A 20,239-nucleotide genomic window follows, 5' to 3' on the forward strand; every position below is an offset into this window, starting at 1 on the left:
ATATACCGTAGTTTGCGAAAGAATAGGATATTCAATATTCCAACTTAAATTATTTTTTGAAGTGTTGTACACCAGGGATAGTGTCATGTGTCTCCCTGAATGATCATTTAATGCGTGTGTCGCTCGCTGAGATTATCAACTGATGTGATGTTGTAAATGGCCAGTTCATGCCTGCGACTATGAAAATCTTGATCTCATGGAGGAGAAAAGTCTTCCCTTATAGTCTTCTGTGTAGGAGATAGCAGCTATATTAAACCGTAACCTTTGAGACACCTACTCCTCCCTTAAAATAGTTGGGTTGTTTCAGTAACGATAAGGATCCTTTTTTAAGCAAAGTTAGAGCCATTATTTCTTTGGAAGAGAGTGAGACAGATAGAATCCATGTTCTAGTGGATGTTTTAGAGGTATGGACAAGTCCTAGACCAGCCCTTTTATATCTGTTCTTAGTTTCCCTGGATTATATTTATTTATTTTTTCTTGCCTGTACGTCTTTATTGGATGGATATGTAGATTTTCCTTGCCTTCGTGGATGAAATGAAGTTAAGGAAATAGTTTCATACATACTGCTTCTTCCCTTTCCCCGTAAGCATTAGGTCCCTAATGTGTAATGACTGAACCCTTGGATTTTTTTGCTCTCCTGCACTAGATTTTGGGATTGTTCATGTTCACTGAAAAGTTTTATTTGCTGCTGGGAATCTTCCTGTTTTCTCCCTTGTGTATTTCTGTGAATCCGTTTTTGTTCTGGGGAAGATAGTGAGGCTATTTCACTTGCAGTGCCACCACTGTGCTAGCCTCATGCAGCATTTATCTCATTTGTGTTGCAAATATGTTTTCCTGGTGCCTGTCTGAGACCGGTGCCTGAAAGGAGAAAGTGATTAAAATTTAGCCACACTAGGTGGAAATGAGACTGGTACGTCAGCAAAATCATCTGAAGGAAATGGCAGGAATAATATTCGCGTTATGGAAAGATATGTCCATACAAGTCATAAAAAGGTAGTATCTTAGTATAATATCTTAGTAGCCTACAGATTACAGTACTTGAAGGAATTAATGGCCTTAAGGATCACTTCACATGTAGAAATCCCAGGTGAGGAGTATTTAAATGAAAACTCATTGATGTTCTGAAGTACAAGCTATATGATGACCATGTTCCACAGTCTCCAGTCAGGTCAGTATCTCCTGAGACCGTCTAGGTTGCTGATTTTATTTCTCTGGAGCCTGGGATATTACTTGAAAATTTTCTTTCCTTCTTTTTAAGCAAAGTAGGATGGAAACATAAGGAGAACTGTATGCATTGCCATTCCTCAACTGTTAATCTCTGGGGCCCTCTTTAATGGTAGTTGGATACTGTTTGCTGACTTCCAAAGCTCCCTTCAGCATGTATCCATTGACTCAGGGCATTTCTGGGGTTAATGGGTGCAAGGATTTTTTGCTTTGCTTTTGAGATGTGAATTCTGGTTCAGACTGGCTATATCAAATTTACAGCATCAAGTCCCTGCAGATCTTGCTCTCAAAAGGGTAGTTAGCAAGCTAGAGGAAGAACTCTTGAAATCTGTGAGCTGTTGTTTGCTTCTTATTCATTACCATTCCTAACAGATTTCCTTTTAAACTAAACAACCTAAAAAAGATGGTTTTCTTTCAAATGAAATATTAACTGTTAAAAGTGCCAGTATCCTCTTACGTATGTTGCATGCAGAGCTTTTTCAGTTCTTTCAGAATTCATTGACTTCCAGTCTCACAGGACTTCTATATGCATAGCATTCAGTGATGGAAAGTTGGGGAATAAGATAGGTTAGCTGATCTAGAGACAAGAGATTACATAAAATGCAGATTTTTGTGTTATTTTTATGTAGAAGTATTTGGTAAGAAGATTTTGTTTTAACTCAAAACAGAAATCCAACAGAAGGCTGTTAAACAGGAGTATGTACTAAAATGCCTGTTTTCTTTTTATTTAAATGTATATACGTTTTCATGACTGATTTGGCAAAATGAGCCATGTTGCTTTAGGTTTGTAAATCTGTGACACAACACCTTCGTTAATTTTAGTTGATAGTACAAATACTTATATTCCAAAGCTTAACTAGTTGGATGACAGTGACTTAGCAAGATTTCTGAAACTTAAGTGTATATCCAGCTACAGTAAGCAATGTGATTTGCTATACTACACACAAATGAATGTGGTTTTGGTCATATGTCGAGAAAACAAACCCAAGTTATGGCTATAGCTGTCTAAAATTAAAAGGGGGGTTGTTCATAGGGGGAATGAGATGTAGAATTGTTTTTAGCTTGACCCTGTCTAATCCAGATTCTTAATTCTTTCTTGCAAACCAGTAATTTCATTCTAGAACCAGAAAGGAACAGTATCTATCTAGATGACAGACAGCTCCAGCATCTAACAAATGTTTAGGGCTTCCAGGCTTCAAAAAAGTCAGCTCCTTACTGCTTGACAGGTCTGACAGACCTGGGGCTAAAGCTCACCTTATGAAGCACATCACAGCCCTGCAACAGAGCTGCAGTGTTGGGACCTGTGTGATGGAGATGGATCCTGCTGGAGCACGATCTCCATGCTCAGACCTACTGTGCCAGGGGCAGCCCTGCTTGTTGTGTCTCACATCTCTAGGAGATGTCGCCTGGCCTCACCATGCTGAACAGTGCTTGAGATGTTTTGAGAAAATACTTCAAATTCAGCAAGTAAGTGTTGTTGGAGGGGTGGATGTAGGTGGTTTCTCAGCATGCCCTTCAGTCCCATTTTCTGTGATACTGAGATCATTACTATTTTACACTGTTTTCATTAAAATACTTGAACTCTATTTCCCTGTTATTGTGATTTTTCGGTGTGGATTTTCTGTACAAAGGAATTCTTCAGATTTGTTTATTCCTGTTTGTGTGACATTACTACAAAGTTATCAAGTTCTGTCTTTTGAGCAGCAAGTTAACTTTAATTGTAGAAATAACCAACCTTTTCTTTATTACATTGTGATCTTATTTTTATGCCATTTTGCTTTATTTTGTTCACATTAGCATTTTTAATGAGAAAACAATTAACATTCCCTCAGGCTACACTTTATCAACTTTTCTTTCCAAAAACTAAACTACAACACTATAAAATAATTAGCAGTTGTTCTGCACAGGTAAGCGGCTACTCAGCAAAGTGGTTAAACTGTTTACCTGCCTAAATAGATGTGATTTAGAATCATTTTAACTTGTTGGTCTTGGTTTTAACTGTGCTTAATGTAATGCTGTGCTGAATCACCTTTTTTCCTGTTCTGTCTTCTAGGTTTTCCTTTTTGTGGTCTGGAACTTTGAGCTCTACATGATACCACTGGCTTTGTTGTTGCTGTTGGCATGGAACTACTTCTTGATCATATCAGGGAAAGATAACAGGCAACATGATACAGTAGGTCTTCTCTACTTCAAGCATGTATATGTACTTTTCTTTTAAAAACAGATACAACTTTGTAACTATTTTCAAATATGACACTTTTTCAAAAATGTTTCAGTTTGGAATACTCAGTGGACAGTTTCCCCACTTGGCAATTTAGTTTTTTTCTAGCTGCCCAATGAATGTGCCCATTTTTTCTGAAAATATATTTTAAAAATATAGAACATACACTTTCCTCAGAATAGGGTTTGTGTGGGAGTGGATATGAGAGGCCTATAGGTCATGAGAAGCCAAATTCTTTGAAAATGATTGTGTGAGGCTATGTCCTTATGTTGCTTTTTTTCTGTCACGTACTGAAGTTAAAGGTTAAGATGATTGCAAATTGTTAACAGTTTCAGAATGTATCACATTTTATTGGATTTCACAGTTTATCTTTAGTATGTTACCATTCGTTGAGCTTAATATAGGCCTCTACTTCTTCATCTATGCCATTATTTAATTAAATGCATGTATCTGGGATATAAAGTAGCAAACATTTACTAATAACTGACATTTATTAATTAAAAAAAAAAGCATGGTTCACATTTTCAGGAGTACGTTTCAAAAGTTGAAGTTGTAGCCTGTGCTATGCAAATTTTCTAGTATCTGGGCAGCTTAAGGATTTTGCTCAGCCTTATGAATTTAATGTTTGTTTTAGTACTCATTCCCCAAAAGCAGTCTGCTGTCTAGGACACTGTGAGCTGGATGGAAAACTAGATGGATTAAAAGAAGAAAAAAAGTGGAGGAGTGTAATTGGTCTCAGAGGATAGGGTTTAATGGGTCACACTCCATCTGGAGGTTGGTAACAAGTGGAGTATCACAGCATACAAGAGTCTGCCCCATTTAATGTCTTCATCAGTGACCTGTAAGAAGTGACAGACAGCACTCACATCACCAGGGCACAGGGACCAGTTGATACAGTGGATGTGCCAAATAGACCTAGGCTGACTGTAGGAATGAGCCAATAGGAACCTCATGAAATTCAAGAAAGAAAAATGTGAAGTCTTGCTCTTTGGGTGGAATAATACCATGCAAAGATACAGGCTGAGGATTGATTGTCTGGGGAGCAGCTCTCATGAATTGGATCTGGATATCTTGGTAGACAGCAAGGTAGAAATGCGACAGCAGCAAGAATCACCATGAGCATATTGGGCTGTGTTAACAGAAGCTCAGCCAGTGGTTTAAGGGAAGCAATTGTAGTATTTGTGAGACTGCATCTAGAATACTGTTCAGTTTTGGACAACTCCATTCAAGAATTAAGTTGATTAACTGGAGTGAGTTCAGTGGAGGGCCAGCTAGGTGGTGAAGGACTTGAGAACTCACCTCACAAGGACAGTCTGATGGAAGTGGGCTCAAAATAGCCTGGAGAAGAGGCTTCAGGTGACCCAAACAGCAGCCCTCTACTATGTGCAAGAGGGTTGTTGTGAAGGTGAAGCTCGGTTTTTCATGTGCTCCCTTCCACTGATGGTGGGAGGAAAAAAGCATACAGTGGAACAGAAGAGGTTCAGGCTGGATAATCTTTTTTGTTCTGGGAGCAGTTAAGCAGTGAAATAGGTTACCTACCCAGGAAGGCTGTGCAGTCCCTGTTGCAAGTTTTCAGCACCTGGCTGGCTAAAGCCCTGAGCAACCTGACCTGACCTTATAGCTGACCTTGCTGTGGGCATGAGGTTGGATTAAACCCTTTCTCAGGTTCCTTCCAGCCTGAATGATCATATGACCCTAATGTCTAGTAGCTGCAATTAATGCTAACTGGAGGATCTAATATAGCCCTGATCTTGGCACTGGTGTTACCTATCCACATCACTAAGATTGTTAGGCTTCAAAAGGTCATCTAAAATTAAGGGTGGGAATGACAGAGATATTCACTAATCCCAGAAGTTGTTACATTTCTAGGAAAAGCCTAAGATCGAGATTTAAAAGGCACATTTCTTAAATCACAGGCCTTTGTCTCCTGCTGCCTGAAATGCTTAAAGCTTCTCCATCTGAGATTTTATGAGTAACTGAAATCCCTTACAAAAGGAGAGATTTTGCTTGTGAGCTGCAATACACTTAATTTCTCTCTGAAATAACACCTGCCTGTGAAGATTAATTGCGTCATGTAATTTTGCTAACAAAAAAATGAGGCTATTGATGGGCTCTCTGTTGAGAACACCAAGCAATGTTTTGAAACGTTCCTCTTGCTGAGATTGTTTCAGACCAAGCCGTATGGCTTGTATCAGCTAGTCAGGTTCTTCCTAAATATTTGATATCTGTGCTGCTAATTACTACTTTTTATTTATTACAAGGAAGTTGGGATCTCATTTTTAATGAATTGAGGTTGGTTATCATCATGGCGAGCATCTGTCTTCTATGAGGTGGTCTGCCGACTTATTGAATGTCTTTCTAATTAACTCACAAATCTTCAGTAATATCACTAGTCCTTAGCTCAGGTCATTAGCACAGTATCATTAGATTAGGAGTCATTTAAATATTTCTGTTTTCTTATGCAAAGTGTAAATATTAACTATATTAATTAAGCAGTGTTTCCTGGTGGCTAGAGAATGCTTCAGGATTCATCTGATCTTGCTTCTGTTCCCAGGTCTCCAGAGACTTTTATGCCTCAGTGAATCACTGACTACTTATCTTAGAAATAACATCTACCTTTAAAAGTTACTTTGGAATCCTCAAGTTAATGCAAAAAGATAAATATATTTGCTGTTTTTTCTTACTCAATAGAGAATTGTAGTTAAAGTGTATGCACTTCGAACTTGAATGGGAGATACTTACATTTTGGGCCTTGAAAAGAAGTTCCAAAGAGTTCCTTTTCATTTCAATATCTCTGCAACAAAATAATTATCAATTATCTGATCAATTAAAGTGTTAGTGACTGCACTTTACTGCAGACAGAGGAAACGATTCAGTAAGTTTCTGTCCACTTGGATCAGCCTTAACTCATCAACATTTGAGTATCTCTCTCTGCAGTCAAGGTTTCATTTACCCTGTCCTCTTGTACATCAGTTTCTTTGAAGCAGCTTGTAACTTAATTGCTTGTGGTATAATTCAGCTGCAAGTGGTCTAGTTTACTCCATCCTAACATGAGGCTCTGATTCTCATCTGAGTGTGAGTGTGATTATTCTGCCACTGAATCTGATTCCGTGTAAGTTCAATGTGCAAGTTCTTTATTGAATTAAAGGTGCAACAAGGCTGGGGCAAGGGAGAGACCTAAGTGCATCTATATAATATAAGTCTGATGGAAGGTCCATTGGAGAGGTAAAACTGTATATTAGGTATTATTTATTTTCCTGGATTCAGTTGGACTCTGTAAGATTGATTGTTACTGTGGTTTTACTCCAATGCTAGCACAAAGTTCAACAAAAATGTGTTGGATTCCCTATCTGTTATACATTAACGCTAATAGTCGTTTTATTTCTGAAAGGCAGGTTTTCATCAAATGCAAACTCCTGCATGAAATATTGGGGTAACTGGTGAGGTTTCATGTCCTGTAACAAAGGAAAGTGTTGAAGAAGTGATCTAGATGTAGATTTAGTGGATGGTTCTCTGAGCGAGTCTGAGAGAATTCAGAACTGATCTAAAACAAATAGATTCCTGGCATTGGCTCATGTGGCAGGAACTAGAAATCACAGAATAAATATTTCTTTCCATTATTAAGCTAGGAAAAACCACTGAAAAAGCATTTTTAATGCTTTCCCCTGAATTTTGCAGCAGCATTTTTGCCTGAATCTTACCTAGCTTCTTTCCCCAAGGACTTGAAAAAATACTGTCTTGACTTAAAAAAATACTGTCCAAATTCTTGCACTTCTTCTAGTTATACTCCTAAGTGTCTGACCTCACAAAATAATTTATTTTCATTATGACTGCAGTTCTGATCTTAAGCAGTCGCCACCAAAACACACAAGATTGGAAATGATTGGAACTGAGTGCTTTCTGCATGCGCACGCCTTTTTTTCCAGTGTCTTTTTCACATTCTCTGAGGGAGAGGTATCAATTGCTTCCACTTTCCCATCCCCACTGCCCACAGCTCCATGTCATCATGCTGTTGGAAGTAACCTTTCTTATTAGCTGCTGAGGGAAGTGCTACCACTACCTCTCATGGCCCTGTGCATATTACAGGTACAGGGCAATGGAGCATGTCGTGGTGACACACTGCCCGGGCTGCTTGGGGAAAGTAAGGGTATGGTTTACTTCACAGCCACCTTACTCTACTGTGAAACCCAAACTGCATTGCAAGAGATGTGTAATCAGAAATGTTCATCCCTACGTGGCTGCAGTTGAAAGAATTGTATCCAAATTAGCAGACAGTGTTCTGGGGCTTATAGCTTCTTTTCATTCATTTTTAGAAATCTGTAAGTAATTTGATGTTTTCAAGTATGTTGGAAAAAAAAAATCTCACCTTTGCAAAGCTGCAAAAAGAGCAGCATTGCTGTCTGGAATCTTTCTTCTCACTTCTATGTGTGATCATTATTCTCACTTCTATTTCTATCTGGGATCTTTTTTCTCACTTCTATTTCTAAGCAGTAATTATTAGGATCTCATGAAACTGATGGAAAAAAACATTTCTACTTCAGGTTCTGTTCTGATTCTCTGCTGGAGCTGCCTGACTCAAGGCATGGGCAGATAATCTCTCAAAGTTATTAAAATCGTTCCCACTCTCCAGCTGCTGTTGTCCCCTTCCCTGAGATGAAGTTGTTGTTTGTGTGGTCAGAACATGTATTGCAAATGTGGCATGGTTTGCATGAGTGACCAATTAAAATGTTTGGTAATTTTTTCTTCTATGTATCTATTTCTTCATTCTGCTGTTAGGACAGACTTTGACATTTTCTTGGCTGCTGGGCTGGTACATTGGGTCTGTTGCTGTTTTCCCTTGACTAAGCAAGTGACAGACAGGATAGCTAGGTGGTTTTCCCCTCAGTGCTGCCATTGAGGTGGAAGGGCTGCAAGAGGAGCAACTGCATCTGGTGGGTCAGCAACCAGTTGCACAGCTGTTATCACTGACAGGAACTTGGTTTTCACAGGCATGGGGTCCTCTTTGAGTACTGAGAACATGCTAGGAAAAGACAAGATCCACGTCACCAAGTTGGTTACTGTCACCTTTCCCAGAAGGCTGGCCAGCTGATGAGGAGAGCATTAAACCTGAAGTAATGGGGAAGGGTGCTCTTGCATGCATGCAAGATCATAGAGACGTGGTGAGGTTGCTCTCACAGCTGCAATGCAGTGGATGAATATGGGATTTTTAGTTGTGGCAGGCCAAGAAGTCAAGGCAGTACAGTTCAGCAAAGGAAAGATGATGGAGGAACTGGAGAAGAGACTGAGAGCTGGGTCTGTTCAACCAGGAGAATAGGAGGCCTGGAAGGATCTTAACAATGTATGTAAGTCACTGATGGGAAGGGAAGAAGGAGCCAGTTTCTCTCAGTGGTGTCCAGTGACTGGACAGGAGTCAATAGGCACAAACTGAAGTATGTGGTATTCCATATGAACACCAGAAAGACATTTATAATGAGGGTGATCCAGCATTAGAACAGGATGTCCAGAGAGACTGAGGAATATTCGTCCTTGGAGATATTCAGGACCAAATTTGACATGGTTCTGGACAACCTGTTTGGAGATGACCCTGCTGAACAGGAGGATTGGATCGGATGGCCTCAGGTAGTCCCTGCAGACCTCAGCCATCTTGTGATTCTCTGACTAAAGGTACTAATCCTACTCACCTTTTGGTCTGTTATTTGTAAGATTTTTTTTTCCAAGCAATTTAAAATTTAATAAGAAGAAAAATGCACATGCTTGGAGTTACCTGTAAATATTCCTCTGCCATATATACCCCTATGGAAAAGAGCTTTAATCACTTCAGTTCACCTCCTGCATTTATAGCTAATATTTAGAGCCTTAAAGGAAATATTAAATAACTGATTTCCTCTTAAAGTTTCAAGTTGCACATCATTGCATAGAAGATGATGGTGAGCAGCTGGGAGTTAATGTGCCATACACAAATTCTTATGAATCTGTATAATAGACTATATACACATATTATTAATCTTTTAAGACTGATATAAAATGATACGATACATCTTTTAATTTCACTGGAGATTTTTTATGAAATAGACTTTGATGACTTACGTTTCTAGAGTATATGTTTCTATTAAAAGAGATGGACGACATATTTCTAGAATATGTTTCTATTAAAAGTTAGAGATGGACTCACATAGGGTAAAATTTTGGAACAGAAGATCAGTAACTTTAGTAAAATATGAGATTTCATTTTAAGATTTTCACCAGTTTCTGTGGATACTTTTTGTATAGTCCTCTGAAAGGACAGAAAGAGAATTTTGCTCTCATCTTAAAGAAACTTTATGGTGTATGTGGGTTTTATATGATAGTTTATTTTAACCTTTGTTTGTAGGCTCAGATTTTTTTTTTCTTTGACCTTATATGTACTCTGGAAATAAGCACATGAAGAGAAACAAAAATGGGAATGGAAACAAGGGTGCTCATGAATATATCCATGTCATTGGATTCCCTCTGTCCTAGAGAAAGCGCAATGAGTTTGAGTTAGCAGTGTAACACCGAATTCAGTTGCAGCTCGAGGAGCTTTTTTGCCTACTGTCCAAATCATTTTCTTCTGGGGGCAAGGCAGCAGTATGTCAGAGCCTTTGGTAAATTTGGGCAGCTTTGCTTTGGTAGTGTGCACTATTTGGTACAAACAAACCTCACCAAGAAAGGAGCTGACTTTAGCATCCTGTTATCTCCTGGCAAAAAAAAAGGAAGTGAGTTACCAAGCAAATCATGAGACAGTTACTTGGTTTTACCATTTTTTATTTTGCTTTGTTCTACCTATTATAGTCTTACAGTGTGGAAGAATGACTCTATTAAGTTTGGCAGGATTTCTGCAGATTAATAGAGGACAAACACCAAGTTTAGATCCATTGCACATGGAGTGTTGAGGTGCTTGTGCTAGAAGTTGCAGTGCTTCTGGTAGCAAAGAGACAATGCGGATTTTTAGCTGAGGACTAAAGTTTTTTGAACTTATGGCAAAAGTAATTATTGTCTCTCTATTCTACCTAAACTGCGTGCACAATGTGATACAAAAAGAAGATAATCATGTTGGCCATTACATCTGGGCTTCCTGTTTTGACTGTACTTCACTGAGAACTTGGCCTCCAGTATGATAGCAGCAGCCTTAAAATCTCCAAAGGGAGAATGCAGAGTTAAGGGTAGAACAATATCTGTGTAAAACTTGTTTAAGTTATGGTGCCACTAATCAGAAAGACAGTTATTTTTTCTGAAACGGTTTAAAACATTATGCAGAAGGTTTTACCTTGTGTTTGCTGACTGCTGCTAACTAGCCAAATGTTCTCTGTACCTGGAAATAGATGTTCATTCTGTTGCAGATGGCAATCAGCACATCACTGAACAGTGCACCAATGTCCAGAAGGTTTTCTTCAGCCAGGCAGCCTTTCTTACTGTTGCCAAATTAATCGGAATCTCAAACCTGCTCTCCGTTTGTTATCGTCAGTAAAAGAAGTTAGGAAGGCTTTTGTAAATAGGTCATCGCCTGCCTGTGTGCTCAGCCTGGGTGCTGTCAGAGCACAAAGACCACAGGCAACACGTGCCTGAATATTAAGCAGTCTGCTGAGAACCGTTGCTGTCTTCATGCAGCTGTTTGTTCTTTCTATACAATCCATACAGTCAGGGAGAAAAAACACATGAGAGTGCCCCACTGTGGGACAGAGGCTTTTTTAATAAATCAGAAAAGAAACATGAAAATGTCAGCTTAATCAAGCATTTAAATTTTATTAATCAAGTCTAATTTTTATGAGTGCAAATAATCGCTGAAGCTGGACAAATTTGCTTTAGATTGCATCAGAAACATAATTTTAATATTTAATGGCCTGCTGAATTTAAATGGAGAATTATCTTTATGAAACATGCTCTTCATAATTTGCCATTAAATGAGAAATGAGCAAATCAACATAAATCTTACATAAAGGTTATTTAACTAAATGTTGGTACTATAAATATTTTAAATGCATTATGCACTAATTTAACAGCCACACAGCACACTATATAAAGATATAAGTTCGGCAGGAAGCATTTCTCCTCGGCAGCGTAATAGAATGTAGTACTGCAGTTGGCTCTTGTGCTGCAGTTAAACGAGACTGTCCACACCACAAGTATAATGCCTGCACTGGAGGCTTATGTACAATATCTGAGTATGCAGTAACCCCCTCCTAAAACTTCACATAGCTGTTCTCATCCCAGTAGCATTTACAAGAGACAAATGCACTCCAGAATTGGAATATTTTGTCTGGACTTGGTCTCTTAAAGACAAAATATTAAAATCCAGCCCTAGATATTTTCAGCATGTAAAAAAAGATTTTTTTCCTATCATAAGCCAGCTGATTAGTTACTTTTTGTCACACTTTTTCAATTACAGTCTTGAAATATTATTGGCATCTAGCATAAAATTGAAGTTCAGTGCACATAGGGGCATTTTTCCTAAGAAATTGTTTTAATGACTTTTGTTTGCATTTGCATCAGGATTTACATGGCAACAAGATTGGCATGACAAGTTATAGTGGCTATTGTAAATAATATTTTATAAACTAAGATCGGTTTTGTTTGCAGTAAAAATCCCCGTAGTCATCTGAATTTTTTATTCTTCTCCATATTGTGCTTTCCTTAAAAACTTTTTACTTCAGTCTAGACTGTCATAACTTTGGAATTATCTTGCAGTGCTAATATATAAATAAAAATATACCAGTATCTGTTTTTTTTTTTTTTTATTTTACTGAAATTACATTAATACGTGTAATACATACAATATCATGTAAATTAGTAACAGCTTTTTTTCCTACTGAAAAACTTACAGCTTCAAATCATAATGTAATAGATTATATTGGGCTCACAAGCTTAGATTTTTTTGCATAAATGCTGGTTTAAAAGAGAAGGGTATCCGCTCCTACTGGAATCTTAACATTACTTGAGAGAGTTAATAACAGTTTAAAGCACCATTGTCCCTTTATGCTGTTAACAAATATAACGAGCTATTTTATTGTGGAGAACTATCATAAAATTTTGTTAAGCTGTTTTTGTTAGTGCTGTATAGTAAACTTATCATTGATATTTAGCCATACAAAGAATGTTATTTTTTGTCATGCTGAACTGAAAATGAGCCATTCTAAAACCAGAGATATAACATTTTCAAACATACAGTGCATGTTGAAGCCTTTAGATGGAGACATACTTCAAATAAACACCTAATATTCAGTTCACAGCACATTATGTAAATGCAGGAAAAAGCTAAAATAACCAAATATTGAAAAATATATGTAGAGAGAAGCAGGGCTTCTACTTATGCCATTTTTATATTAAAAAATACATATTCTTAGCTACATTAACAGCTGAATATTGAGGGCATATAAAGCTGACACCAGGAGAAAGGTTACATGTTCTTCTGTAATAAACTGTATTTACTGCCCATGCATATTGCCAAGAAATTTATTACACTGCAAATAAAAATTCTGTTGTTGACATTGCAGAACTACATGTAATCAGTAGCATGCATCAAAAAGCATCTAATAGCCATATTAAAGTCTCATTTCCTATTAACAATAAGACTAAATTAAAACATGAGCACTTCCCAGAACAAGCTAACAAAATGCATTCTGTAAGAAGAAATAATTGTATTTGAGTGTCTCTTTAAAAATCAGGAAGTATTTTAGCAGTAAAGTACTAATACTTCTCTTTTTAGTCTGCTGTCTTCTGTACTGCAATATATTCAACCTTACTGGCAAGCTTATCACACTAATTATTATTACATCTAGTGGCTCAGTTATCCTGATGATTACTGCAGATGAAATACCCCAAGGTCAAACATTAATAGTATAAATCAGGATCAGTTGTATTCCAGATCTACTATGCTATTAAATCAGAAACTGTTAATTTCATTTTTATTTTTCTTACAAAAAAAATGGACATTTTAATTAAGCTGTGTCTCCTGCAAAGTTTCTCCTTAACAATTCAATGAAAGGAGCAGACATCATGTTGTGAAAATGACCACAAAAACACAGCTGTTGTGGGCTTGTTGATGGTGGATGTCTTTGCTTCCAGTTCAAGGACTTCGAAACTACCTGAAAAATCCTAATTGGTTTTGTGCATCCAGTTGAGACACTCTGCATTATTTTTTTGCTGTATTTTACACACAAAAACTGTAAATTGTGAGACACACAAGCGTATGGTATAGACTACAAGTAGGCAGTATGAATTACGTGCAATCCAAACAGCCTTGAACTGTACAATTCTGACTACATTCTTTGCATATCTAAAAGGTATTTGATTCAGAACCAAATTTCATTCTTTTATTTTGTCTTCTAAAAGTTAATACCTTCATGTGAAAACCAAGATCTCTGCAGATATTTTGACACTGTAGCATGAGATACAGCATGAACTATTTTCTTTTGCTTTTCATTTAAGCCAACTATGTTTGAAGGACTAAATCAAGTAAGATATACGCAAATCTAGGGAAGTTCTAATGGCACAGATTGTAGTGTACTTCGTGTTCTTGGATTAGCCAAAGAAATTAGAACAGGAGACAGTTCATGAAGTGACTTGCTGTTTGCAGTGAGAAACAGCAGGCTGGTAATGAGAGAGTAGGGCCTTTCACTGAGAGTGTTCTTGAGTTTCAATGTGCCACTTTTCCACAAAGTGCTTTCAAGAGGTATTGTAAAGTTCTCTGCAGTCATTGATTTTTGATTCAAGATGCTTGTAAATAACTAGAATGCAAGCATACTTTGCAGGTGTTGATGTTGGAAGTTGCAACAAATTGTTTTCTCATGAATCCTATATTGTTTGTAAGTCAGTAGATTATTTTTAGAATAAGTGCAAGTTGCAGTTAATTGTCAGCTAACTAAAATAACAACATTCTAGTCCATAAATATTTGGGCTTTTTCTCCGAAGCAAATACGGTATTTGTGCTGCCTTGTGGTAACCTGATTCAAGAAAACTGCACATAGTTGCTGCTTTGAGAGAACAAGTGCTCCTGTATGTATCTTGTATGAATTACAAATTGTATACCATATTTATAGGCAGAGCTCTTTTACTTCAAAGAAGTAAGGAATGGGTTAGTAAGAAGGGCAGCATGTAGGAATTAGACTGCGCTTTTTGTGAGTAGTATGTTTTCAAAAGGTCTATTTTCCTCAGAAACAATCTTGTTTTGCTTTATTTAGACAACATCTGCTTACTGTTTGTCTGTGAAATAGCTGACATGCCATATTTGAGGACATCTACGTATGTTTTTATTAGTATTACATTCAAGGAACAGTACCAAGAATTAGGTTCTTTCAAGGCTTTCTAACAGTATGCGGCATATAAGTCTGTGACAAGTGACATTACAGAAGGTCATGTCACTTTTAACTGCTTGCATTAGATCTTTCTGATTTCCCCAGTGCCCTTCCTTTGTTTGATTAATACTACTTGATTTCAAGCAAGCTATCAGAAGGCATAATTTAGAGTGAGTGTTCTAGGGACAATCTGAGATTTTTGCTATAGAACTTTTAATAAAATAACTCTAATGTTTCATTTTATCTTCATATACTTTTTGCTGTTCTCCCTCCCTCTCCCTCTATTCTCTTCTCCTCCTCCTCTCCATTACACCTCCCCAAGGTATAAGGGTTGACATAGAGATCTGAGTAACTGAGTAACTAAGTATTACGTTGCTTCAAACCAAAGAAGGCCATTCATGCTTTGTTTGAATAGCAACAAGCCACTATCAAAGGGAAAAAAAAATACATTGTGGATTTTTTTGTGCAGTATTCTTAGAATCATAGAATGGCTTCGGTTGGAAGGGACCTCAAGCATCATCAGGTTCCAACCTGTGTTCCACAAGCAGGGCTGCCAGCCGCTAGATCAAGTACTAGATCAGATTCCCCAGGACCACATCCAGTTCGACTTTAAACACCTCCAGGGATGGGGGCATCCACCACCTCTGGGCAGCCTGTTCCAGCACCTCACCACTCTCTCAGTAAAAAACTTCCCCCTGACATCTAGTCTAAATCTCCCTTCCTTTAGTTTAAAATAATTCCCCCTTGTTCTCTCACCATCTACCCTTGTAAAAAGTTTATTTCCCTCATGTATACAAACTCCCTTGAAATACTGGAAGACTGCAGTGAGGTCTTCCTGCAGCCTTTTCTTTTCCAGGCTGAACAGCCCCAGTTCCTTCAGCCTGTCTTCATAGGAGAGGTGCTCCAGCCCTTTGATCGTCTTCATGATTCTCCTCTGAATCCTCTTCAAAATTTCCATGTTTCTTGTGTTGGGGGCCCCAAACTTGCACACAGTACTCCAGCTGGGGCCTCAGAAGGGCAGAGTAGAGAGGGACAATCACCTCCCTCTCCCTACTGCCACCTCTCTTATGATGGAACCCAGGATACGATTGGTCTTCCAAACTGCAAGCGCACACTGTTGGCTCACGTAAAGTTTTTCATCAACCAGGGCCTCTAAGTCCTTCTTAGTAAGGCTGCTCACAAGGAGTTCTTCTCCCAGTTTGTATGCATACCTGGGATTACCTCGACCCAAGTGCAGAACCTTGCACTGTTTCATTGAACCTCATTAGGTTCACAAGGGCCCACCTTTCAAATTTATCAAGGTCCTAGATAGCATCTCTTACTTCTGCTTTATCAACTGCACCACTCAGTTTGGTGTCATCAGCAAACTTGCTGAGGGTGCACTCAATCCCATCATCTGTGTCACTGATAAAGGTGTTAAAGAGTACCAGTCCTAAGACAGACCCTTGGTGGACATGTCTCATCACCATCCTCCACCTGGACATAGAGCCACAACCCTCTGGCAGCAACCTTCCAAATAATTCCTTATTCACTGAATAGTTCACCCTTCAAATCCATGTCTCTGCAATTTAGAGATAAGAATGTGGTGGGGGAACATGTCAAAGGCCTTGCAGAAGTCTGCATTGTTGACATCGGTTGCCTTCCCTTTGTCCACCAGTGCTGTCACTCCATGATATAAGGTCACCGGATTGGAGTAGCCAGCTTTGTTCCACTCCTGTCTCTAAGGACTTCTTCCCAGGAGATCTAGTTCAACAATTCCTCTCCTGAAGCTCAGGGTCCTGACCCCACTCTCTGCCAGGCCTCTGTTCCTCAAGATTACAAACTCAATAAGGGCATGGTTGCTGCAGCCCAGGCTGCCTCTGATCTTAATATTTTTAATGATCTCCTCCACATTGGTGAGCACCAGGTCCAGCAGCGCTTCACCTCTGGTTGGTCTGTCCAATACTTGAACCAGAAAGTTATTGTCGGTGGACTCCAGGAGTCTCCTGGATTGCTTGCAGCTCACTGTACAGTCTTGCCAGCAGATATCTGGATGGTTGAAATCCCTTATCAAGATAAGAGCCTGTGAGTATGTAGCTGACACAGGAAGGTCTCACTGATGGGCTCCTCTTGGTCAGGTGGCCTGTAGTAGACCCCGACCACCAGCTGTCCTTTATCAGTCCCATTCCTATTTTTAACCTGCAGACTCCCCACCTGCTCCTGACTGTTTTTCAGAGGGAGCTCCTTGCAGTCTATCCACTCCTTAACGTACAGGGCAACTCCCACACCCTTCCTATATTGCCTATTCCTTCAAAAAAGCTTATAGTCCTCAGTGGTGGTGTTCCAGTTATGTGAATCATCCTACCATGTTTTTGTGATGGCAGTAAGATAAAAGTTTTCTAGGTGCACAACAGTATCCACCTCCCCTTGTTTATTTCCCGTGCTGTGTTCATTGGTTTAAAGACACTTCAGCTGGGCTTTTGGATACAGTGCCTTTCTAGAGGAGCCCTCCTGCATACCTCCAGGACAAATTTGATGTTTTCCTCTGGTGCTTCCTAGAGTGACAGCGTTCCTGGCTCTTCCCTGTCACTCAGCAGTACATTCCCTTCCTAATGCAGCTCCAGTTTAAAGCCCTCCCAGTGAGCCCAGCTAGCTTGCTCCCTAGTATATTCTTGCCCCTCCTGGTCAGTTGTGTCCTGTCCTGCGTTACCATTCACATTTGTCAAAGGTGCTGCCTAGATTTAGAAGCCATAACCTTGGGTGTGACACATGCAGTCAGTCATTCAACTGGTCAGTTCTCCTCCTTCTGCATGGATCCCATTCTCTCACTGGGAGGACTGAGGAGAGCACCACTTGTGCTCCTGACCCCTTCAAAACATTCCCAAGGGAAGCTAAGTCCTCTTCGATATTTTTTAATTTCCTGGTTGCAGCCTCATATTTCAGTAAACAGCTTTCATAAGGCTTCAGCATATTCTTCATATATTCACTAATTGTTCATATATCAAATGATTATGAAGAATCTACTATTCCTGCTTTAATTTGTGTCAAAATTCTGAAAAAACTTTGTTTTGGTGCTTTAATAGATTGTATTATTCTGTCGGTTTTGTCTGAATATTCATGTGTTGTTGTTTTTTAACTCTTCTTTAGAATTTCAAGGAAAGAGAAAGCGTAGACTATGTTTCATTTACCTTAAAGAGTTTGTATCTTGGGCTTGAGAACACTGTTACTGTATTTCTCTACAGTAATTGAATCCTGTTTTCCTTTCCAGATATTTCCGTACTCTAAAGCTAAATGTGATTGATGGTATGACTAACCTAGAACAAGAACACAGATTGGTAGTGACTTTTGAATTAAAAAATGGAATGGTTGAGATGAAAATCTGGGTTTAGTCCTGAGGTTCAGGGATTTCAAAGGACTTTCTATGTGCTTTGAATAAGTTAACATTTTGCCACTGTATATAAGCTTGTAAAGTACTTTAAAATCATTAGATGAGGAAGAAAAAAAATGAGTTTGAAGTATTATTATCTGGATAATTTAGAATGATTATTGTTGTTTAAGTGATCTCAATGAGATGCCATCATTTGCAACAATTTTAGAAGTTTCCAATTCGACTAATTGTCTCCAAGCTAACTAGCACTAATGTGAGATAGGCATTCCTCTGTTCTATCCTGTCAAGATAAGGAAATTCTGGATGTACCTTAAAAAGTTCCTTGCGTTTCTGGGGAATATTAATGTTGAAAAAATAAGAGACCTCGTGAGTTTAGTCAGCTTCAGTTATAGGCAGTATCTGAATCAGCAGATTCAGGTTTATACCTTGGGCTTTAGTCACTTAATGATGTAATTACAGGCCCTCTTCTGTGTGGCTAAAGGGTTTCTATCCCATTGCAGCCCTGAAGAGTTTGTTTTCATCCTTTCCTCTCAGTTCACCAGTTCCTTAGTAGAATTGATGCAAGCATTTCCAGAGATGCTTTCTAAACTGTGTCACTGAAACTATCCATGTTAGGAGTTTTAGGGTGGATTCGCTTTATGCAGTAGTGCAGTTACTGCTGATCTCCATGAGCACTTGGCACACCAGAGGAAAGACAACAGTGAGCTACAAACAGAGGAACACGTAGCTAAAGCAGGTCCATCAGAAACTGAAAATGCCTTTGCCTCCACAGCAAGGTCCATTAAATGATGTCCTGCGGTGCCTCCGAATGGGGTCCTTAAAATGGTACACTGAGCAAGCCAGGACCTAGTAAGCATTTCAAAAGCATGTTCTCAACTCTTGCCAATCTTGGTGTTGAAAGGTTCAGCTCACCCATCGCTGTCCTGAGCTCTCTGGTTTTTGCCTCTGATTCTCTTTCTTTAATAGACCAGTGCTGGCTTTAAAGGGACGTTGAGGAGAGACTGGTGAGGGAAGCTCCTTCCTCTCCAAAATCCACATCTGTTATTGGAAGTGTTAGGGAGTGGATTCAAATGAGGATGAGCATCTAAGGCTGGAACTGTTTTGAATCGTGCTGTTGACTGGCCTGCAGGCAGAGTGCTTTATGTTAGGTGTGATAAAACAACGTATGTGTTTATCTTCTACATGGACCCATGTAACATGGGAAAACAGAATGAATCACAGAATGTTTTGGGCTGAAAGGACCTTAAAGATCTCCTGGTTCCCACTCCCTGCCATGAGCAGAGTTGCCATGATTAGCTGGGGTCTTCATGGCAGTTGAGCTTACTCAGAGAAAGGCTTCTGATGTATGTTTTTTTTTTCTTTTTATTTCCTGGATTTTTCTATTTCCTGAATTTGGCTGTATGATCATGTTCAAGTTCTTTAGCTCTTGGACATAGGTATGGATCTGCTGAGAATATACTCACTGCTGTGTTACTGGGGAGATTATGGAGTTGCAGTTGTAATGTGTTATCTTAAATGACAAGTACACTAAAGCTATTTGTCATTTACTTTGTAACAAAATAAAAGGTTGTTTCATATAGTAGCCAGTCTGCAAGGTAGACCAAAAGAGTAAGGTTTCATACCAGTGAGTTTTCTCTTCTCTTACCTTTTTATGCATGTTTTATAATATATAGGGTTTTTTTGTTAAGCACCTGTATGACACTGGGCTAGGTGGATCTTTACTGAGCTTCATTATGTATGTTCTTATATTACAATAAATATTCACATATAAGTTATTATATAAGTAGCCACATCTTTTCCTGATATGAGAGAGTACCAACTTAATTAAATTGCACCAACAGAAAACTTTCTCCGCTATTTAAATTGAAAAATACATAATGTGTACATGTGGCAACTAGTTAGCGATTAATGTGCAGAAAGTTAGACGCACAGATTGTATAAAATCGCTATTAAGAAACATAGTGATAATATTAATAGAACATATAGTATGTGTCATTGTTGTAGATCATGAGGAGACAAGCTAATAGGAATTTATTCCTGGCTTTTTATTCTTCAGAAATTTCTTGATGTATACCATAAATTCAATTAGAAATGTTGCGTGTTTATCTAGGTAACAAT

General features: G+C 38.6%; 1 protein-coding gene across 7 annotated transcripts in view; it reads left to right on the forward strand.

The window, feature by feature from the left end:
- MCTP1 (multiple C2 and transmembrane domain containing 1) overlaps nt 1-20,239 on the forward strand; it is a 228,381-nt gene that overhangs the window by 172,356 nt on the left and 35,786 nt on the right. For all 7 annotated transcript variants that reach the window (XM_021380048.1, XM_021380050.1, XM_021380049.1 and 4 more), the window contains one exon: nt 3,278-3,397. In XM_021380048.1, the coding sequence (XP_021235723.1) occupies nt 3,278-3,397 (120 nt within the window). The remainder of the gene's footprint in view (nt 1-3,277; nt 3,398-20,239) is intronic.

Source organism: Numida meleagris, chromosome Z, assembly GCF_002078875.1.
Source record: "Numida meleagris isolate 19003 breed g44 Domestic line chromosome Z, NumMel1.0, whole genome shotgun sequence".
NCBI lineage: Eukaryota > Metazoa > Chordata > Aves > Galliformes > Numididae > Numida > Numida meleagris.